Source organism: Neltuma alba, unplaced genomic scaffold, assembly GCF_004799145.2.
Source record: "Neltuma alba isolate B1F8T4 unplaced genomic scaffold, ASM479914v2 tig00002420_pilon, whole genome shotgun sequence".
Classification (NCBI taxonomy): domain Eukaryota; kingdom Viridiplantae; phylum Streptophyta; class Magnoliopsida; order Fabales; family Fabaceae; genus Neltuma; species Neltuma alba.
This window is the reverse complement of record NW_021632854.1, coordinates 177,664-200,655: the sequence shown is the minus strand read 5'-3', so window position 1 is coordinate 200,655 and position 22,992 is coordinate 177,664. Positions and strand designations below refer to the sequence as shown.

At 34.7% G+C, this 22,992-nt stretch overlaps 5 protein-coding genes across 7 annotated transcripts; 2 read left to right on the top strand and 3 right to left on the bottom strand.

Annotated features, from left to right (window-relative positions):
- Positions 1–614: 614 nt before the first annotated feature.
- LOC114726818 (grpE protein homolog 2, mitochondrial) lies at positions 615–3,703 on the bottom strand. Of its 2 annotated transcripts, XM_028913541.1 has the most exons (6): positions 3,421–3,702; positions 2,507–2,711; positions 2,238–2,437; positions 1,966–2,133; positions 1,495–1,623; positions 615–1,051 (listed from the first exon to the last, which is right to left on the bottom strand). In XM_028913541.1, the coding sequence occupies exons 1-6, from the start codon at positions 3,559–3,561 to the stop codon at positions 950–952; spliced, it is 945 nt and encodes a 314-aa protein (XP_028769374.1). In that variant the 5' UTR covers positions 3,562–3,702; the 3' UTR covers positions 615–949. The 2 variants fall into 2 exon arrangements, with proteins under 2 accessions (XP_028769374.1, XP_028769368.1); XM_028913535.1 differs by having other exon boundaries at positions 2,238–2,711; positions 3,421–3,703.
- Positions 3,704–6,864: 3,161 nt separating this feature from the next.
- LOC114726830 (GDSL esterase/lipase At4g26790-like) lies at positions 6,865–8,658 on the top strand. Its single transcript, XM_028913550.1, has 3 exons — positions 6,865–7,210; positions 7,896–8,385; positions 8,465–8,658. Exons 1-3 carry the CDS (start codon positions 6,911–6,913, stop codon positions 8,656–8,658), a joined length of 984 nt encoding a protein of 327 aa, XP_028769383.1. The 5' UTR covers positions 6,865–6,910.
- A 100-nt stretch (positions 8,659–8,758) lies between these two features.
- LOC114726837 (upstream activation factor subunit UAF30) lies at positions 8,759–10,922 on the bottom strand. The gene is made up of 4 exons (XM_028913556.1): positions 10,873–10,922; positions 10,376–10,453; positions 9,868–10,069; positions 8,759–9,116 (listed from the first exon to the last, which is right to left on the bottom strand). The coding sequence occupies exons 3-4, from the start codon at positions 10,039–10,041 to the stop codon at positions 8,988–8,990; spliced, it is 303 nt and encodes a 100-aa protein (XP_028769389.1). The 5' UTR covers positions 10,042–10,069; positions 10,376–10,453; positions 10,873–10,922; the 3' UTR covers positions 8,759–8,987.
- A 666-nt stretch (positions 10,923–11,588) lies between these two features.
- On the bottom strand, positions 11,589–17,337 carry LOC114726175 (EH domain-containing protein 1). Of its 2 annotated transcripts, none has more exons than XM_028912748.1 (17): positions 17,197–17,337; positions 16,691–16,785; positions 16,498–16,577; positions 15,952–16,020; positions 15,823–15,880; positions 15,615–15,670; positions 15,498–15,534; positions 15,344–15,405; positions 14,467–14,580; positions 14,249–14,351; positions 14,089–14,138; positions 13,628–13,756; positions 13,283–13,534; positions 13,110–13,189; positions 12,739–12,865; positions 12,370–12,513; positions 11,589–11,997 (listed from the first exon to the last, which is right to left on the bottom strand). In XM_028912748.1, the coding sequence occupies exons 2-17, from the start codon at positions 16,773–16,775 to the stop codon at positions 11,812–11,814; spliced, it is 1,632 nt and encodes a 543-aa protein (XP_028768581.1). In that variant the 5' UTR covers positions 16,776–16,785; positions 17,197–17,337; the 3' UTR covers positions 11,589–11,811. The 2 variants fall into 2 exon arrangements, with proteins under 2 accessions (XP_028768581.1, XP_028768573.1); XM_028912740.1 differs by having other exon boundaries at positions 17,205–17,337.
- Positions 17,338–20,657: 3,320 nt separating this feature from the next.
- On the top strand, positions 20,658–22,789 carry LOC114726166 (protein transport protein SEC13 homolog B-like). The gene is made up of 2 exons (XM_028912733.1): positions 20,658–20,794; positions 21,652–22,789. Exon 2 carries the CDS (start codon positions 21,656–21,658, stop codon positions 22,559–22,561), a length of 906 nt encoding a protein of 301 aa, XP_028768566.1. The 5' UTR covers positions 20,658–20,794; positions 21,652–21,655; the 3' UTR covers positions 22,562–22,789.
- The last annotated feature ends 203 nt before the right edge of the window (positions 22,790–22,992 follow it).

Here is a 22,992-nt window from a genome sequence, read left to right as displayed (position 1 = left end):
CCAATAAAATTAGCCGTGGCTAGTTTTAGATATCCACAACACCATGCTACTCTATATTTCGACCTATCAGATGTACTTTCATAAAAATTTAACGAAAAATGAGAATAATGCAAGTGTTTTCCTTTCACTACTAAAATTGAGTCAATTCAAATTTTATCCTTCAAATCTATTCTTATTTTAATTTTTATTTATCAAATTTCAAACTACAAATTTTAATCATCAACTTTCTTTTCATTTATAACATTAATCCATATAATTTAATAAAAACTTGAATTATTGAGAAACCAAAAATTATATTATCTTTAAAATCATTACCCTCAGTTTTTAATTTTTTTATCTTCACAGAATGAAAAACACGTCAAGTCTATATTTGACCGGACCCACAACTCGTGACGAGTATTAACTCTGAAAATCAACCACAGTATGACTTCCCAGAATCCCAGTACTTCAAACCCCCTCCTCCCCATCATTTCCAGTCCAAGAATAGCCTAACACTCAGTGTAATATACACGTTGATTTAACAATTAAATTAGAATGATTTCTGTCGTTATTTCAACTTTTTTTTTGGCTCTTTTTTTTTTTTGGGGGGGGGGGGAGCGTCTGAAAGGTGGCGGTGGTTGAAATGCTTGGGTGAAGGGCCCATAGGCCATCCAGCCGAAGATCTTACTAAAATGATAATGAATCTGTATAACTTAAATAGCATCAGCACAACAAAAATCCAACCATTTAATGGCGCCTGGTTATTACAAAACAATACCAGTCTATTTCTAAGATCAGGAGAAAAGAATAAGTCTCATGAGTGGTGGAAAATATGGTCCTTTAATCTGGAGAAGATCAACATGCTTCTAAACGTACAGATTCCCGTTTTAACTTTAAACTGAAGTACCTCGAACTATATGCAAAAATATCCCACTCAGCCATTTCTGTACTTTTTTTCCCAGAGCCCTCATCAGTTATTTCCGTTCTCAGTCGCATTGTTATCTTCCTCCACTGCTCGGGTTACACCAACTTCTGCTGGACGAATCACTCGATCATAAAGCATATACCCTGCCTGTATACATAGATTTGGGACATCTCTTTAATTTATGTTTCTAATATAATAATGAACCATTGAAAATAAATCCAAGAAAAAGGCCCCAATAATTCCATCTTTAAAAGAAACAACTAATGAGAAAGTAATTACAGAGTAAAATATAGTTATATGCCAATCTTGAAGCAAAATCTTTATTACCAAAAAAATACCAATCTTAAAAGTATATCCTGCCCGCAAATGTGACATGGGAGAGACTTTATTCATGTTCTCAATCGCCTAAAGAAATTACAGAATAGGACCAGGAACAAGAACATATTTTTTTTTGTTGAAGAAAAAGAACATGTTTATTCCTGTTTAAGGGAGGAAAAATGTCTGAGAAAAAAGAATTTCTAATGCAAACACCTATCAACAAACTACTACAAAAGCAAATGCCCAGCATATCGACATAGCATGTAAATTACCTTCAGCACAGCTGCAACAGTGCCTGGAGGTTTGGAGCCATCAGGGATTTGGAAGACGGCATTATGTCTGTGAGGATCAAATGGTTCATTTGTAGGATCAAATTTTTCGACACCAAACTTTTTCAGTACCTGAAAAGAGAATCAGTTGTCAACAACAAAGAGTAAGCCCAAGAAGAACTTTTAATGCAAAGCACAATATGTCAAACTCACATTGACGCAAAATACAAGTTGCAAAAGCTATCCTGTTTTTTTTTTTTTTTTTGGTGCTCAAAAAGTTGCAAAAACTATCTTAATAAGCTCGTCATCAAAATGGGAATTGAAAGAATTTCTTCAAGAGGTATACTTTAGCCAGTGAGTTAAGTGATATCACAAAAACTTTAAATATAAATTACTTAAAAATATGGATTCTGGGTGAGTTTCAATTTTCACAACTAAAAGCTACGGAACCACCACATAAAAAGAACTTCCTACCTCAGAAAGTTGTCTATCAGTCATTTCAACACCTTCCAGAAGTGTTTTCAGGATTGGCACTGCACCTGAAGAGTCTTTGGATGCATCGATTTTTGAAAAACTTTCCTTCACAACTGAGGAAGCTCTCCCCAAATTGTCTGCAACATCTAGAAGACTCTTTGCAAAATTCTACAGCACATTAGACACCAGTCAGCAAAAAGTTGAGGAGGAAATAATTTGGGGGCATTGAATCTAGCATAAAGACAAAAATTTAAAAAAGAATAAAAAAGGACCTGGACAGCAAATTTTTTTGAATTCTCTGCTTCACGTCTAGTCCTGTCCATGACATTCTCCATCTCCGCATAAGTACGTAGAACCTTATCCTGCATTTTCTCAATCTCTTTGTGCTTCAACTTCAAGAGTTCTGCTTTCTCAGCTACAAGCTTTATCAAGTCATCCCTGGATAAATCAGATTCACTCTCTGAATCTGAATCAGAAAATGCAGTTCGCTTAGTACCTCTTCTTCGTTTGACAGACTCAGACTGAGATTCTGAGACAGAACCTGATTCTTGGGTTTGATTTGCAGCTTCAGAATTTTCAGCCTGATCACTTATGTTTGCATCATCACTAGTTTTGGCAGAATCAGCAGTTGCATTACCCTGTTCTTTCTCATTCGTTTCGGGCGATGCTGATGAAGAAAATCCGCATCTTGGAGTAGATGAGGCCTTTATAGGTGGCCACAATGAATTGACTTGAGCTGGAATCAGCTGACATTTTAGAAAACGTAGAGTGTTAAACGAGAATTTTACTGCACATTACTGGGTAACGAATGTTGATCACTATGCGCTTAATTCTCATAGTATCATTTACAAAACAAACGCATGCCATGCGGAAATCCTATTGGCAATAGTCCCTTCAAATACTTAAGCCAGTTAAAAGCACTAGCAGAAGATGAATTAAAATAATAGAAGATATAAGATAAAAGCTCAAGGACGGCTTGCTGCATTTGGACATAAAGAGTAACTAAGGTCAAAATAAAGTCTTTCCGGCATAGAAACTAAAATTAAGCAACAAAATATTCATCATGTAATTCTATAAAACAAAAATAAGTACGCGCGCACACGCACACACCCCAACGCAATAAAACAAAAGTAGGGGGGTGGAACGGACAAGAAACTTGTAACCTGAACATGGACTCCCCGCTGAGGACTTCAAGTCTTAACCTTCTAATCGAATATATCGTATTTCAGAGCTAAAATCCTAATCTAAAACATCATCACACCAATAAAAAGTATCAAAAAGACAACTATTCTTCATAAACAATACATAATCGAAGACAAACCAGCAAGGAGAATGCAGAAAAGAGAATCGACGTAGAAATATAGCCCGCTTAGCACCAATTCCTAAAACCCTAGCAAAACCCTACAAGACAGTAATGGGAAAAAATTATCCTTTCCACTGATTATAGCAACATACCGTACTGGGAGATGGATGAAGAAGGGAATGAAACTGATTGGAGAGTGTAGTCAAGTTTTGAGGCCTTTCCCAGGAAGAGTAAAGCGAGGAGCTTCGGGAGACACTCCTGGAGACTCGAGACAAAACCCTGGAGACCAACATCGCTTAAGAAGAAGACGACGAAGAATTGGAAAGGCTGAGCAAGACAAAATGCAAATGAGATTCCTATAGACGAAGGCAGGGAGCTATCCTCAGAACAGCGAAGAAATAACAAGGAGGAGGACGTGCTTGGAGAAGAAGCAAAGCAATTCGGCAAGAGAATTAGGGATTTCTTTTGTGTTGAGATTACCCTTGTCGTTTGAGCATAAAACGACGACTATAGCGTTTTTATGTGCTTCGCAATTTTCCTAATTAATATAAAAATATATTATCTCCGATCTTTAATATAAGACTTTGTTTAATTTTTATTTTTATTTTAAATATAAGACTACAATCCACTTTGTCTATAATATTTATGTATTTTTTTTTCAAAGTAAGCCTTCTAATAATAATAGTTCTAACCAATACACTTGATTAGTAAGGATATTTTAGGAAAGACAACACCTGTTTATTACAAATAACTAACTTAATTTATTTTCTTAATTTTTTCAAATTAATCAACTAGTTTTTTATAATTAGGACCGGAGATAGTATTATTTATTGATGACAAACTGCATGATTCACCAAAATAAATAATGAGCCTTACTTATTGCTTAACTAAAAATAAGTTGTTATACAAGTTTCTTCAATAATAGCATTGCCTATCACGCTTGGATAAGACTGAGGAGGTGTTTGGGATTGTATAAAAGTACTTTCTAGAAGTACTTTTTCACAAAACGAGACAAACTCTTTTATATATTTATTTCGTATACCGTAAAAGTACTTTTTAAATCATGATTTGGTTTCTATTCAAACACTCCCTAAGTTGTGCACGTACTTAAATTGATTGTCTTAAAATTAGAAAAACTAGGTTGTGCTCCCCGTGCTGTATTTGAAACACTTTATCTCAGTTCATTGTAAATTACATTCCATTTCATCAACTCATCTCACATACTTTCACCATTTCATTCATCACATTTCATACCAATGATGCATTGAGATTTTGAAATACCTCATGATACATAACGTCCTTTGTCCTTCAAGAAGATAAACTACATTTCTATTTATTTATTATAATCTTCAATTCCTCCATGGATCCAACTCTAGACAAAGTAACATATAACTGCCCACGTGTGAAGAGCAGCTCACATAAAAATAACCCAACATGATGTAGAAACTGTCCTTGACTTTTGTTAACTATCATAGCAAATGACAAGGTGACAGGGAGCTGCCTGTTTTGCATATGAAATGACTATCTATTTCCTAAAGGATTCATATCCATGCTATGAATCAATACCTTTTGATTTGGCTGATTACCATTTAATATTATCATTTTAATGACTTATTTACCAACTTGAGAAATTCGTAATCCTATCTTATTACACAAGTTAATTGCTTGATCAATATTTCCCAACAACATAATATATTTCTCAACTTATAAGTTTTTAATTAATTTTTTTAATCTTTTATCTTACATTTTTTCATATTAAAATTTTAAAATCACATTTTTTAAACTCCAATTCATTAAAAATTTTCCATCCTCACTCCTAGATGATTGGCCACAGGATACTTTTTATGCTGAAGGATAAGATTCAAACCCTTGTCACTTGGTTAAGGGATAAAGTGAGATAACCACTAGGTCACACTCGCATCGTTGACTCCATTTCTTTGATACCAAATATTATTTCTGATTCTTAATATAAGACCTAATTTAATTTTTGTTTTGATCTTAAATATAAGACCGTAATCTTTTTTGCCTCTCATATTTATTTATTTTTTCTAAGATAGTCATTCTAATAATAGTGAGTCTAGCCAATAAACTTGATTAATAAGAATATTTTAAAAAAGATAACACGTATTTATTATAAATAACTAACTTAACTTATTTTCTTAATCTACTCAAATTAGTTAATTAGCTCTTATATTTAAGTATTGGAGGCAGCAGATTGTAAGAATTTGTATAATTTGGATTCCCTGGGCTTGAATCATCAACACACATCCAAACTTACACTCTAGTTATATCATGTTGTCCTTTTTAACTTTTTTGTTCATCTATTTTAGAACACCCTTGTAATTTTGAGACAGTTTTTTGCGTATGTTTTAGCCAAAAAAAAATGTTCATAATATTAATAACAAAAGATGATTGAAGGTATAAGAAGCCTTTTTTTTTTTTTACCAGAGGAAGGTATAACAAGCTAAACCAATGATAGAATAGGTGAGTCATATTTTATTCGTGACCGTGCAACACGTAACGTACGCCAACTTTCTCGCGGCCTTCGTGAACTATTTGCGCCATTTTGCTGCGTAACCACGTTTTGTAATGGCCACTATACATTTTTTTTAATAATTTTCTTTTGTAACCTGAATTTCTTGTACTCCTCTTATTCTTAGTATAGGACTCAATTATTAAGTTAGTTTTGATCCTAAATATAAGACATATTTATCATATTTATCAATTTTTTTCTAAATTATCCTTGTGGATACTCTCTCAACTATAATTAAGTAAAAGAGAGAGATGAGATATTATAAAAGATGATTATAGTGTTTTAGAAAAAAAAACATGTCACATTTTTATAATTAACTAACTTACCTAACTTTCTTAATCTAATCAAATTAGTTAAATGGGTCTTATATTAAGGATCGGAGGAGTATATCTTTAACAATGTGGTGGAGACGCAGCATGTGTGTGTGTAAAATAAATTCCATTTAAATATCAAGCTACAATATAATTTAAGGGGTTAATGTTTGATTACAATTCAAATCAAATGACCGTATAACTACAACCATATGTTTTTTTTTTATAACTCAGTATCTTTGCAAGTACAAATTTATTATGGGAGAATGAGAAAAAAACTTGAAAATTATATGATTTCAAGTGAGAAATTTCTATAAAAATGTATTATTATTTTCAAATCAAACCTAGTCAAAACCTGCTAAAGTATAAGAAACAAATTTCACCCAGAAGGTTTTTCTAGAAGTGAGTTTCCCTTTAAGCGTAAGGACTTGAATTTGAGTTCATGTTTGTTTGAGGTAATTATATGGTAAATGTGTGCATGTAACGTTTCATACTTTAACGTCATAACATTGCATTATTTATGACCGACTTGATATATTATAATTCCATGAACTTGCGTAAATGGTGTTTATATATTTGCCTTTTATAACTAACAAACATATCGCAACAATCCAATTGATACAAAAGAAGCAAAATCAGTCTGAAGTCTGATATATTCAAAGACTGTTGATCATTCATCAGAAGATGAAGAAGAATTCAAAGGCGAAGAGGCAAATGGCTAACATTTACAAATCAGCCATTGATAGCTTCGTCATAGCTCATGTTATACTGGGAATTGCGGTGTCTACCGTCACGTCTATGAAGGTTCCGGCGATTATAGTGTTCGGAGACTCGTCGGTGGATGCAGGGAACAACAATTACATATCGACGATGTTGAAGAGCAACTTCAAACCATACGGTCGAGATTTTTACGGTGGCGAACCCACCGGCCGTTTCTGCAACGGCCGTCTTCCGACGGACTTCATCTCAGAGGCATTCGGGATCAAGCCTGTAATTCCTGCGTATTTGGATCCCAAATTCAGCGTCTCCGACTTCGCTACCGGCGTTTGCTTTGCTTCTGCCGGTGCTGGCTTTGATAATGCTACCTCCGATGTCCTTGTAAGTATCATTAATTCTTCATTACTACTTCAGCAAATCATCATACTGGCTAATGAACATCAGTGATCTGTTTCACCTTCTTTCCATTAAAAAAAAAAAAAAATCCGAATACAATTGACATCAAAATATAATATAGATAAAACTGCATTATTTTTTTAAGCGGATCAATCGTACAATTTATAATTTAGAAAAAAATTTCAAATTTTGGATGATAATATTTCTTTCCAGTTGATTTTCCAACTCTAACGAGATGCAACATAATTTTGCGCCCTGAACACACTCCATGTGAATTTTAAAAAACATTTAATTAAAAATTTTTGTGGTTAAAAGAATAGCAAAAGAATTTTTTAAAAAATTTTAATTAACTATTTAACTTAACATTGGTATTTGGATTAGTTTTTTTTAGAAATGATTTTACTGCATATGAAATAAACGTATGAGAGGAGTTTAATCACATCCCCACCCTCTCTCTTGTTTAGATATGAATATATAATTAAGTATTGATAGATAGGATTAGAGAGATCGAAGCATACTTTCATATTCGTAGAAATTAGCTCTATTTTTGTTTCTTTGATGTTAAGAGAGTCTATGGTTTAATTTCATATTGATTCATGTTGAGATTCATTTCATTTTTTTTTAATATTTATTTCTAACTGACAGTGTACTCATTTACCATTGTTTTCAGTCAGTGATACCTCTGTGGAAGGAACTAGAATACTACAAGGGATTTCAGAAGGAGCTGATCGACTATCTCGGAGAAGAGAAAGCAAATGAGGTTACAAGAGAATCACTATATCTAATCAGCCTAGGTACCAATGATTTTCTGGAGAACTATTATTTACTTCCAAAGAGATCTTCAGAATACTCCGTTGAAGAATACCAGAAATTGCTTCTGGGAATCGCAGAGAATTTCATAGCAAAGCTCTATGAAGCAGGAGCAAGGAAAATATCCATAGCTGGGCTTCCTCCAATGGGGTGTTTGCCTCTAGAGAGAACCAGGAATTTCTTGTTTGGGAGTGTCTGTGTTAAGGAGTACAACGATGTGGCCAAAGATTTCAATCACAAGTTACAAGATTTGGTGTTGCAAATGAATCAGAAGCTCCTTGGGATTCACTTTGTGTTTTCAAATCCTTATGACATCCTCTGGGATATCATCCAGAATCCTGATTCTTTTGGTAAGGAAGTTTCTCATTATTTAATATTTTCATTTGAAAATGCTTTTGCTGGTTAAATTAGGTGTTATCTTCCATGCAGGATTTGAAGATGTGGCCACAGCATGTTGCGGGACAGGATTATTTGAGATGAGTTTCTTGTGTGATAAGTTTAATCCATTCACCTGTTCAGATGCTAATAAATATGTATTTTGGGATGCCTTCCATCTCACCCACAAGACTAATTCCATTATTGCCAATCATTTATTCAATAATTATCTACTTCAGTTTCAATAATGACTGAAATATAGGCTACTGTTCATAATGTTTGTTGTATAGGTGATAAAATGAGCGCCTTTTTTTTTTTTTTTGCAGTGCACTTGCCAAAACACTTTTATTTTAGTGTAAAACCTTTATTTAGGTAATCACAGGGAATAGGACATGATCCTCTTCCGTAAGCAATGTGAGTAGTCAACAAACATGTTAGATTGAAACAACTGCTCCATCATGTTCTGAGAGATTAAGATAGCGTCCCAAAAAAATAAAAATACAAACAAATTTGGATTCTCATCTAGCGCCAGAGGCTGCTTTCTAAATAGGCAGACAAGGTGATTGATATCATATATTTACTTGGGTGCTTTTGGGAAATGCAGCTTGATCAGTTCAGGAAGCTCTGCCAACTCGACCTGAGATCTCCCCAACAGAATACTTTTCAACTTTTCATCACAGTTCACCACATTCTTATTGTTTGCATCCTACAAAAATTAAAGGAACAACTCATAATTTAGTCATTTCTTCTGAAGACAAGTATCATGAATTAAAGTTAAATATACCCAACCCATGACTTGCAGCACAACAAGCACAGTACCCTATGGAACATATTTTACACTCATGGCTTTCATTTTATGCCCGGCTGGTAAGCTGGAGAAAGTTGGATCATGTGAGTTTAAATATGTCAGAAGAAATCTACTCTATTTGGAGTGATCTTTCATCAACACCCGTAGAGTATGGGATGTTTATAGAAGCAAAACCAGGGTATTTTTCATAAAATCCCAGCTTCAATGCCACAACTTTACACAATGGAACTCCTTATTGAAGGAAGAACCTTTTATGCTTCCGTAATCAACAACAGAGGAAGAATATGCAGCTTAAGTAATTATCAGAGAACATGATGTTTCTGAAAAGATAAAAACCCCATTTTGGTCCTCTAAAATTAACCAGAATATCTACTGGCTCAATCAAAAATCTTTTTGCTTCAGAATTACAATTTTCTTACAACTGTATAGAATGTTCGATTCTCCAAAGTCCAAAGATCATATGGTAACGCTCTAGTACCTATTTATGAAATTAGAACAAAATCTGATTTTTGAGTGGTAAATGGATTTTTGTAAGAAAACCGCGGGAGCATATCAATAATGCTTTATGTTTTGAAGGGAAAATGAAGTTTAAGTTCTATAGAAGATGATTTCACCAAAGGTAAAACAGGAAGACGTGAGAAAATGAAACCTGCAGATTATTGGTTTTGATGTAGGACCAAACCCGCATAAAACAGCCTAACCGAGAAATTTGAGATTGACCCACAAATTCTCGAACCGTCGAGGGAAGATTTACAAGGTCAATCAAGTTGGCTAGCTTCTTTGGATTATCAGTGATGGTCTTCTTCACCCGCTGCGAAAGCATTCTTCTGTATCCACAAATCGCTCGAAACCTGAAATACCCATGGAAACAATCATTCAGTAACATTACTCGGCTGCCGCATCAAAGCAAGCAAATAGCAAATCCATAAAAATCATATCATTCGCAAATTCCACGGCAGAGGCGGCTCTTGCTCGTGCTTACTCAGTGACAGGTGAGGGAACTCATGAATTATTATAAGTTAAAAACACAATACAGAGCGGGGAAAAAACAAGAACTATATTAAGCAAAGCAACAAGAAGGCAGCGAAGTATCCAGCATAATCCGCACGCCCATAGGAGAAACCAATAGTTACGGTCAGATATACGAGTTTCCTTACCAGCAGAGAAACGCCTGTTCTTAGCTTCTGTTGCTGTGAGAGGACGCTTCCAGTTCGAAGCCCTTCAAATCTGCTTGACTGCAATAACGTGCAGCGAGTTCGATTTTAGGAGCTAGAGAGGGGGGTTTTCCTGCACGCACCGTCTAAGGAGCTCCCGAGTAGCAATAACATTAATAGCACCCCAAAATTAAATTGAAAAAAATATTATTTCATTTATATTAAGAATAATTTTAAATTTTATTAATTCTTATTTAAAATTTAATAATTTTTTAATTTTATTTTTGTTTAATATATACTATATTTCATGTAAATAAAGTTAACATAATAATAAATGAAGAGTAAAATTGTATATTTATATAAAAAAAATTTTCTCAATACCTTATAAATAAAACTAAAAAAATGTTTTCTCTCTCAATCTTATAAATAAGACTGGAGGAGTATTTCTTTCCAGACAAATTAAGAAAAAAAAATTTTATAACAAAAAATTAAGAAAATACCTCCGCCTAATTTCCCCCTTTGGTCTTCACGGTCACGGCGATGACCACCGCGCGGAGGCTTGGGTAAGCTTCCCTTCATGGATTAGCCGCCGTGCCAATGAAGCCATCCCCCCCGACCTTCTCTGCCGCATCCATATGGATGTTCATATTGGGCTTTCTAAAGGTCTTCTAACAATGCCGTAACTAATGGTCGGGCTTTGGATTTAAAAAGGGCAAAAACATTCTTAACTTTTAATTTAATATTACATTCATTTCTTAATATAAAAACTAATTAATTAATTTAAGTAAATTAAAAAAATTATTAAGCTGATAATAATAATAAATATGTGTTACTTTTTTAAGAATACTTTGTTAATCATGTGTCTTAACTAAAAAAATCATTTGATAAAACTTTTAACATATACAATTACTATAACGACTACTTCAAAAAAAATAGATAAATATGATAGATAAAATAAATTAGAATCATATATTTATGATCAAATTGGGAGTTATCTAATTCTTATATTAAGACTTCTTTTTTTTGTATTGAGAGTCAACTAATTTAGGTACACAAATATTTAATGAAACCTATTTTTGTATTGAGATTAAAAATCCCTTTTTAAGAATGCCATACTTGGTTAGCAATATGTTTAACTAATTTATTAAATTTATTATTGTAATCACATTCATAAATAGAATAAATATCAAATATATGTTTTTTTTAAAAAAAGATGACCTAACAAAATATTACTTTATTAACTGTACAAAAGATCAAAATGAATTTTTTAGCTTTAACATTCTCATTTGTTAAGAGTCCCGTAAGAAGTAGAGAGAGAGAGAAGAATGAACAATAATATTTCTTAATATACTTAGATTACATGTGTCTATGCTACAACCTACAACGTCGGAATCTGTTCAATCTCTTGTTTGTTGAATCAGTTTGAGTCGCTCCCAAACTTAGTCATAGGGATTTCTGAAAGTCTTCAAGAGTTTTGGAATGTCATAGCCAAGCATGTCATCAACTGCTTGAATCATCTTTGGTTTCAATCTCTCAAACTTGTCAATGTTGAATCCACTCAACGCCTCTTTGAAGTGCTCAACGTTTGGGAAGTCCCCAGGAGGCAGATGGAATTCCCTTTGTACCTATTATTTCCAAACACACTATTATGTATACACGCAGTTTAAAAACATCATCAAACAAAGACAAGGAAGAAAAGTTCTTGAATATCCTTTTGGAGAAGATCACTGTGAGGTCCCAAGAAAATAATGTAATCACCAAAAAAATCTCACTAGGAGGTGAGCAATATGGACATGTCATTTTCTATACTGGAACTTATCATTGCATACTGTTTAATTGTCATGGGATTTTTTAGTGATTGTTCTTTGATACCTCATAGTCATTTTTCCTTTGGTTTTAAACATGTTTACTTGTTTCCTTGCAAATGGTTTGATCTGTTCATCTAAGAATCTTTTGACAGGCAGAGAAGCCAAAAGAATGTAACAATGGAGCCATACCTTTCCAAACTCAGCTTCCAAGTTATCAACAAGCCTTTGCTGAGTTTTGGCCTTGCCTATCATAGAAGGCATCTCTTTCTTGAGATGACTGATAATATAGGCGTGTATCTTGGCGGCTCGGGCTCGTTTTACAAATTCATTTATCTGGAATCAAATGTTATGTAAATTATCAGAACATGGGATTTGTTCATTATAATCTCATTCACATCTAAAACAACAGCCATCATTGAATGGTTAGTATAATTCTTCTTGAAGCTTTCATTCAACGGACGATTCCTGGAAGATTCTTTCTACAGAAACCATGACATCATAAACTTTGATTTAATAAAGTACTAACCAAAAAAAAGAAAAAAGAAAAATTGAACTCACTCTTCGATCGCAAGCTTTCTTTGGTATATCTTTCAGATCCGAAAGAAGGTCCTCTTGTTCTTTTTCAAAGAGATCCCTGCCAATTGGACCACTAACAGCATCGTTTACTGGTTTGTCGTTGAAGGAGCTGCCAAAATAAGCAAACTGAATTTCAGAAGGAAAAGAAATCTAAACTGCTCGGGAACGCACATATAAGCATTTGACATGGTAAAAGGTAAAAACACTGGGAAGAAAAAGTTTCCATACAAAGAGAGACAACCAAAAGACCAGTTCATGATACTAAACTAGAAGTCGCTAAACTGGAATTGAAGAGACAAAGTGAGTTCCATATCGGAGACAGTGAAGTACATGCCCAAATATAACCGCCCTACCCAATATATACTCGCATAACCTCCGGAGTATTCAACACCTTCCCGAGTGACCACATGAGTGCTCCATAAACCCTCATCAGCTGCAACATATGGATAGGTAGGTTAGTTTCCTGGCAATGTTTCAACAGATTTTGTCAATAAAAATAAAAGTGCCTAAATATAAAGTCTTATACTTGTTGAGTATCAATTTGGTCAGCCTTATTCAGGACCACTCGAATTTTGTCATCATGCCCACGCAACGACGATATCACCCGTCTGAACTCATCACTTATATCAAGTTTGTGAGGATCAAAAAGAAGGAGTATCAAATCACACTTGGCAGCAAACCAAGAGGTCACACCAGTAAAATCATATGCTCGCTGTGTCCGCTGCTTCTCTCCTGATAACACCCCAGGCGTATCCACAAATGTAATGTGTTCCAGTAACTTGGGGCAATAGAAAGTAAGCAAGTTTCAGATGCTAAAATAAGCGGGGGAAAAAAGTAGCTCATTTTTCTCAATGGATCTAGCACGACTTACAGGATGAGGCATTTGGGAACACTCAAATTTTGACAAAAAAGCTGTGCCAAAAGTTGTGAGACCGCTGAAGGGCATATCAGCTTGAACAGCAACAGTATTACCAGGAATACTTCTCTCATCAGGTCCGGCCTGTACAGATGTAAAACTAATCTCAGCAAAACAAATGAATCAACTGATTTGCTAGGATGAATACAAGAGAGAATAAATGCATGAGTATAATCAAGAACCAACTTTTCTGGATACCAGACTTGGCACTATTGCTATGAAAATACCAAACTCAATATAGGGAAAGCCTGCCGCTTGCTTTCACCACCAGTACTCACCTTATCAAAGATGCTAAGTCTCAGAATGCAGAATTAAAATAGATATTTAAATTTGAACAGCAAAAACCTTGAAGCTATTTGTCATACTTAAAAATCGTTAGAACAGTCAATGGGGATTGAAGCAGGGTTCACACATACCATAACAACCACAAACCTATCGGTTGTAGGCTCAGGTCCAATATGAGCTCCTATGGACAAGAGGAGACAAACGAGTTAAAAATCAGGGATATAACATAGCTATAAGCAGTCCAACACATATATAATCATACCAGAAATACAAAGGTCAAGGGGCACTTGCCAGGATAACTACTCTTAAGCAAATGTTTGATAAATGTTGTTTTTCCTGTTGAGTACTGACCCAAAAGCATAACCATTGGTTTGGCATCAAAATCACTATTTCCCTGCAAAATGCATAGAATTGCCATCATAAAGTAAACTGATGAGTTGATTAAAAAGAGAAAGGTGATGCAGAGAGTAGGTAGTAAATTTTCTAAAATAAACAGATAGCCAACTGACCAGTAATGGAGACACAAAATCATTAAAACGGTATGTGACTTCAAGTGGCTTCAACTTTTCAATGTATAGTCTCTTCAACCCATCAGTTATTGATGTCACGGCAGAAAGAGGCACCTATCCACAATGCAAGCCAAGAAAATAAAGTGAGAAGAATATAAAGATAAATGTGACAATCTTTTAGAAAATGATATTACAGCAAAGGAATAACAACACACACAGTTAGGAGGGCCAGCAAAAATTATCGATGGAAAGGCCTTCACGGCATCTTTAACACAATTGATGTATTAACAGAAAACAAACCAGGAGTAAAGAGAATACACATTTTGTTGCTCCAAAAAGAAAAAACAAGAATAGAAAGCTGAAAACGTTAAGATGTATCTGAGGACCATTGAGGACATTTGTAAGAGCCCACTGCCATACCATATCAAAATAAAACCATACAAGTTGAATGAGAGGGCTGGTTATACTCCCAAAAGTACTGCCTTAAAAAGTACTGTATCAGCTCGTATTAGAAATAAATATGCAACCAAAAAAACCTAATTTCAAATACAGCATACAGGAGTTAACTAAAAGGTCCAAGAAAATAATATATTCCAGTTTGTAAATTGCTAAAAAGCAAATGTGTCAGAGGTCGGGGGAGAGAGAGATACAACAAAAAAATTGCATAACAACAAGCGGATAAATATTTGTAATGAGGCTCAAATGTCTCCAATATATGCCTTTCAAAATCATGATGACATAAAATGCAACCAGAGCTTAACGACACACATTAACAAAGCAGGGCAAAGGTTGGAAACCTGGATCTAAACGAAGCATCAGAAGACAAGGATAATGCCCACCCAAAAAAAGATCTGACTATCATTAGGAAAATGATTACCTTTTTTGTTGACTTTGATGAAAACCAATTTGCTGAACTTGATGGCTGCAGTGGAGTACTACCTGCATGACTACTTATTACTGAACTTGGAACTAAGTGATGAACAGAGAAACAGTATATTAGCACATATTTTAACAAACGAGAGATGTATTACCATTCAAATCATGCTCTTTATGTTTATGCTTTTTTTTCTGGATAAACAGATACAAGGTAAGCGCTTCCGCAAAAAGGACATAAAAGGAATAATATATTCAGAAGGGGAGATACTTACTGCCAGTAATACATCCAAACCCTCCATTTCGGGAGGTTTAAGATTTTCCAAATCCACTGAAATAGAAGTTAGGCTTCCGTTAGGTAACTTTATAAGATAAATGGGCATTTACATAAAAAATGAACACAGCAAAATACATAACTAATACGCAATGGCAGAGAAAATCAACCAAGATTACAGATTACAGAGTAAAACGCACAAAACTCACCATCACTAGTTGATAAATCATGTGAAATTGGGCGGCCAGATTGTACCAAGGAAATTAGCTACAATAAAAATGGGTAAGGTTCAAGAAATGTCACAGCAGTAAACTAAAAGAAAACAGAACAATATATACCTGCATAGCAGTGATAAATTCTTTAAAACCAAGAAATCCTTGTCGCTTTGAATCTGAAATAGCCCAAACCTTATTTTAAATAAGGAGAGCAGCAAAGAAATAGTTTAGTAAATTCAGTTAACACGAAAGAAAGGTAAAAATAAGTACTGGGGAAGAAGTAGAGGCTAGCCTGTGAAATTCAAACATTTATGCTAAATCTCCTAATATTGTACGTCCACGCTATTTTTTCGCGTTACGTCCTCTCATTTATATTCTCGTATCAAGCATTTAGAAATTGATCGCATTCCTCAATCTGTGTCCCCTTTCACAGTTCCTATTTGCTTCGCTAAATTCCGTTCCTTACCGAATGCAAATATGGTTTAAACTACTCAACCGAAGAAAGTAATCATGCACACAAATACTATATAGAAGACACTCAACGAAACTTCAAGGGGGATATTCAAAAACCAAGGCTCATGCACTTGCATATATTATTTGCAAAGACATAAAATCCAATAAACAAACCATCCAAAATAACCATGGGAAGAAAAATTTACGGTGCTGCACCTGCTTAAGATCTTGGCGAGACAAATTCGACATGGAGAAAAATGTAATGGCATCACTCCCTGTAAGTCGGCCATCACCATCTGAGAATTCCAAGGGGAAAGCGAAATCAGCAATCGCAAAATGGTATAAACGTACACACAGTTACAACCCAAGAAGCACCAAGAGCGAAATCCGAAGGGAAAAACAATCGTACCCGAATCAGCATGATTGAACCACTCTTGATAGATCTTCTGGTGTTCTTTAGAGACTGAACTAATGGGCAACGTATCGATCTCCATTCTCAGGGTCCTGCTGATTGGCCAAGATCTCAAATTCGGGACCTTCCCTCGATACTAATACGAAAGAGGAATAGTATAGAAACTAGCGTGATGCGCTGAAACTTGTAAATCATGATACTAAAAGCTCTTCACGTAATTTTTGAACTACATCTAACAGCCTATATTCATTTTATCACATCATAATATTTAGATTTCTCAAGGCAAGTAAGTGGATGGCACAATTGCACTTGTATGATTTGATATGAATAACTCAGCAGCGATCTATACCTCAACGCAAGTATAAAAATAGTTTTTTATAATAGCAAGCATAAAAATATTAACTCGTCATTCTACGCTTGTTCAAAAAGTTGATACACACATTGATGTTAATTAATGATTGATTGATTGATTCGCTTATTTCGGGGAAGGAATAGAGAACTACAACAGAACCTGGGCCCTGGGGCGATGAAGAATCCACTGACGGTGTCGTATTGGAACCTTGAGGCGGATGGGCAACAAAAAGAACGAGCCTTTCCTATTGAGGCGAGGCTACAGAGAGCAGTATTGGATAATGGATTTTCCTGTGTTGATGTGAAGTTTCACGCTTTTTCACCAGAATCCGCCAAAAGAGGAAGAGGAGATTGCTTATTTGAGTCTGACTCGCTATGTGCAGATGGCGTGGCAACTCGTTAATCCGAACATGGATGCGCATTAATTGCTTTGACTCTTCAGAGATTTTATGTCAAGCTTAAACTATATTTTTAGTTTTTTAATTTTATATAATATTTTATTTTAGTCTTTTAATTTTAAAAAGTAAATTTTTAGTTTTTTAATTCTAAAACTGTTAATAAAAAATAATGATATTGAGTTTTTAAATATTGATAAAATATTACTAAATGCTACTGTATTAAGTTTAATTTTCAAAATAACAATGATTATTATAAAAATCATCATTTAAAACTAGTAATTTTAGAGTTAAAAGACTAAAAATATACTTTTTAAAGTTAAGGGATCAAACTAAAACTTTGCATAAAGTTGAAGAGCCAAATAAATACTTTAGCTTCTTTCAAATTTATTTTTTTAATATTTTATTACAATTTCAGTTACTTGAATTTTACCGGATGACACTTCCAAATAACTCCTGAATTGCCGCATAAAATATAGATACATTGTATATGAGTTTGAATTGAAATTAAAATCTAAAATTGCATGATTTTGTGGAAGACAAGTTGGAGATTATGCAGATGTGGCTTCCTCCCAGTTAGTGGAGAGACCACTTTGTATCTAAATCATTGTAAAATAAGGGTTGTACCAATTTAATCGAGTTCAAACTTTGATAATGCAGCATTATTAAATCATGAGAAAATTATACTCAGGTCTCACAGAAGACAATTAATTTCAAAAAAGTCCCTAGAAATCCCGAAATGATTCCTAAATCCCCAGAAACCTGTGTGTAATTAATTGTAATTGTGAAATTACTTATTTACCTCTATTAATTTGAACCCAATGTAATTCATTTACAACCTCAATAGTGACTGTTGACAACCCGAGAAGAGGTGGTTAACAACCTCAACAATGCCCCTGGCATCCCACAGAATGAGTTGTCAGGAGCACTGCCGAGACTGTCAACCACCTTTTCTCGGGTTGTCAACAACCACTGTTGAGATTGTAAATGAATTGCTGCAATAAAATTAATAGGGTAAATAAGTAATTTCACAATTACAATTAATTACACACAGGTCCCTGGAGACTTCAGAATCATTTCGGGATTTCCAAAGACTTTTTTTAAATTAATTATTTTCTATGGGACATGAGTGTAATTTTCCCTTAAATAATTGGTGGTAGAGATCTGTTGCTCTTGGAGCCTTACCTGCCTTAATCTGAATTAGTTTAGTCCTGCCATTAATCTTTCAAGTTAAACTGAAGTAGATCTAAGATACTGGATGCCCAAAAAAAGCTTGAAGGATTTTCTGATTAAGATCAGTAATATGAGCTGTTCAGATTTTGCATTGGAAGCACAATGGAAAGGAACTAAGTCTGAGATTACACAAATATGGAAATTGGGAAGATCTTAGGATCTTATGTGTTACAAAATAAATTATGCTCTCAAAAAAGACGAAGCAGATATGGAAATTTGGCCCTTGAGATCATTTGGCGCAAGACCTAATTTTAGTTGGCGCACATGCTGACTTGGGATGCATTTCTTATACAAAGTTTTCCAAATGTTTAGTTATTCAACCACTATATGTGTTTCAGGCAAAAGGGAAAAACAAACAAAGTAATGATACAAGAAAGAGAGAAATAAATAAAGAAAAGTTGTGGTACGAAATCTATTTGAAAATAAATTCCAAGTGATGATCTGGGCACTGGAGAAAATTAGGTTTTAGAATTTCGTTTTTCTGGCGCCCCAAGTTCGCATGACATTATTTGGATCCACTCGGAAGGGGACAAGATATCCGTATTTTTAGTGTTTTTCTTTGGCTTTGTTCATCATTGGCATGATCTAGATGTTTTGGATCGATCATTTCTTTAATTCATCTGGGCTTCGTTTAAATTGACCGAATATGGCTATGATTGACAGGTCTTTTTTTGTAATCATTTTATTTATTCATGTTCAATAAAATTTTCTTTTGTATATGCCTATTTTTTAGGAAAAATTGCAAAAAAGAATGCCAGAATAGAAAAATTATAAATAGGGATCTGTTAGAACATTAGTATGAGTTTTGACAATAATTTTTGTAAGCGGATCTTTGTGTACAATTTTTCAATTTTGGTGGTCTTTTTTTGAGATTTTTCCTATTTTTTATTTGTTTGTTAAGATATATATATATATATATATACATACATACACACACATATATAACTTTGATCTCTTATAGGAAGATTAGTTTTTAATATAAGTTATAACCCCATTAGCGGATTCCCCCAACAAACCCACTTTTTTCCCACCTCTTCATTTGGTCTTAGAATTTGATGTCTTATATTAAGAAAGCTTTAACTTTATAAAGTTTTACAGGGGGTTCTATTAAATTTTAAATTTCAGATATTGAAATTGTAATTATATATCATGCATAGTGTGCGTGTTTATGGATATGTAAATGTATATGTTGTGTGTATAATATTGGCAAATAATAGCCTAATATATACTCTTTCTGTTCTAAATATAAGATCCCTTTTAACCATTTTTATAATGTAAATTACACTATAAAAGAAGTCTTATATTTAAAACTGAAGGAGTATATATATATTTCCTTTGGTCTTTGTTAGAGGTTATTTTTAAAAGTCCATGGTGCTATTTTAGAGCCCTTTGCAAATACTGTGGCATTAATTTTTTTTCCCCAGATTTATTTATCATTCGTTATTTTCCATACTGGAGAGCACTTAGTGTGATTAATTAAGTGGAGAGATTTTATTCAAATAATTAAAAAATTAATTAGATTTACTAATTTTAAGCGAATTTCTTAATGTGTGTAAGTAATTAAAAATGCCCTATAAGATTAGTGTGGTTTGGGCTTCAGGTGGGAAAAAAAAAATTTCCCCAGATTTATTTATCATTCGTTATTTTCCATACTGGAGAGCACTTAGTGTGATTAATTAAGTGGAGATATTTTATTCAAATAATTAAAAAATTAATTAGATTTACTAATTTTAAGTGAATTTCTTAATGTGTGTAAGTAATTAAAAATGCCCTCTAAGATTAGTGTGGTTTGGGCTTCAGGTGGGAAAAAAATATTTTTGGGCTTCAGGTGGGAAAAAAATATTTTTGGGCTTCAGTTAATTGGGCTAAATCATCGAATAAAAAAATAACCGATAACACTAAGAAACTGAAACGACCAGTCGTTTCGATAGAGATTTTTCCTCTGCGCAGGCCTACCCTTGCCTGTTAATCCTGCCCATCGTTCAAATCGCAGAGCATAGATCTGTGCTTCTTGCTGTCATCCTCTGCGTCTCGAGTTTTGACTCATCCGCAACTGTACCTGACACCGTCCAGGGCCGCTCCGATCAGTTCGCGTTACCGCCGGCTCTCTTTTACTGTACAGGTTTGTTCTTTTATCCTCTCACTACACCTCTTTCGATTTTCTCGTGCAGCCCTACTTGATCTTTTGATATTTTCAAATTAGATCTTCAGATTTCGTCACCACTTCCTGCTTCTTCGCAGCTTTTACAATCTTCCCTTTCATCAATCTAAAAATTCTGATTCTTTCTACCTTTTCTCCTCATTTCTTCCGATTCAACTTCTATTGAAGGGTTTTCCACGCATGTGCTGCTCTTGGCTTTGCTTCTCCTGGGAATTTTTTCTCTTTTTTTCTGTGGATTGTTGAAATTTTTATTTTATACGAGGTGGTAATTAAGCACTGATGGTCGGAAAAATATTTTTCATGTCATAATCGTTGAATACAATGTAGAAATGGTCCAGTTTTACTCAATTCTTTTCTCATGGGCCCAGGGTATTCTTCTCGGTTTTAAACTCTGGGTTTGTTTTTGTCCCTCCTAGGTTGGACCAGGGTTTATTTTTTAACATGAGCCTGTATTATGGGTATTATAGTTTGATTTCATGTTAGTTCTAACATTATAATCGTATGTGAGTTGTTAATTGAAGCTTGAGTAGTTGCGCTTGCACTGGTGAAATCTACTTTATGTTAAGACTTTTTTTTCTTCAGTTGCACTGTACTTCTATACTTGGGACAGCGATCTGCCTTTACTATCTAGATTGGATCGAATCTTGTGTCAATGGATCAATGACTTCAACCTTGCTATTGTTTATTTGATTATTTATTGTATTGTTTTATGACAAGTTTCTTGAAATTGGGTGTAACAATTGGCAGAAGGATCGTTTTTCCTGTTTTCTTTTATGGGATATTTGTGTGACTAACTGTCCCTATATGCATGTTAACAGAAATATGCCTTCTCAGAAGGTTGAAACTGGCCATCAAGACACGGTTCATGATGTGGCAATGGATTACTATGGTAAACGGCTGGCTACAGCCTCATCTGACCACACCATTAAGATAATTGGGGTGAGCAACACAGCCTCTCAACATCTAGCAACCCTGACTGGACATCAAGGGCCTGTATGGCAGGTAGTATGGGCTCACCCTAAATTTGGGTCTCTTCTTGCTTCGTGTTCTTATGATGGTCGTGTCATTATATGGAAGGAGGGCAATCCAAATGAATGGACTCAAGCTCATGTGTTTGATGACCACAAGTCATCAGTTAATTCAGTTTCTTGGGCGCCTCATGAGTTAGGTCTTTGCTTGGCTTGTGGTTCATCTGATGGTAACATCTCTGTTTTCACTGCAAGAGCAGATGGTGGCTGGGACACTTCAAGAATTGATCAAGCTCATCCTGTTGGCGTTACATCTGTTTCATGGGCCCCCTCAACAGCACCTGGTGCTATTGTTGGCACTGGCTTGCTTGACCCTGTACAGAAGCTATGCTCTGGTGGCTGTGATAATACTGTAAAGGTATGGAAACTCTACAATGGCGTTTGGAAGATGGACTGCTTTCCTGCTCTTCAGATGCATACAGATTGGGTTCGAGATGTTGCTTGGGCACCAAATTTGGGGCTTCCTAAATCTACAATTGCTAGTGCATCTCAAGATGGTAAAGTCATTATATGGACAGTGGCGAGGGAGGGAGATCAGTGGGAAGGCAAGGTTTTATATGATTTCAAGACCCCAGTTTGGAGGGTATCATGGTCATTGACTGGAAATATATTGGCTGTGGCCGATGGGAACAATAATGTGACATTATGGAAGGAAGCAGTAGACGGGGAGTGGCAACAGGTGACGACAGTGGAGCCGTAGAATCATAATTTTGAAGTCTTGTTGATTTGGGATAATGGTTAGAATTTTCTCTTTTAAAGTCTAAGTTACATATACAGTTGAGTAATTGTGCTTCATGATCCTTGGTTCCTTCGACTCTGTGATCCTTTGAACATTCTGTGCTTGAAAGAATGAAGTTCTATAGTTTGAGTTGTTTTCTTTTATCAGTTAGAACATTTACATTCAGTGATACAATATGACATTTCTTCTTTTCACGCAAGTTGCATAAAATGTGGCTGTGAAACTCGATCACAATTACTAATACGTATCTGGATTCAGGAGCTTAAAAATTTTTTTTTTTTCCAAAGAAAAAACGGCACTTGCCTGCAATTTTGCCGTCTCAACTTTCTCTGCATGTTGGACTGAGTTCAAAAGAAGTTGGCGAATGGTTTCCTTAATTATAATGAAATTCA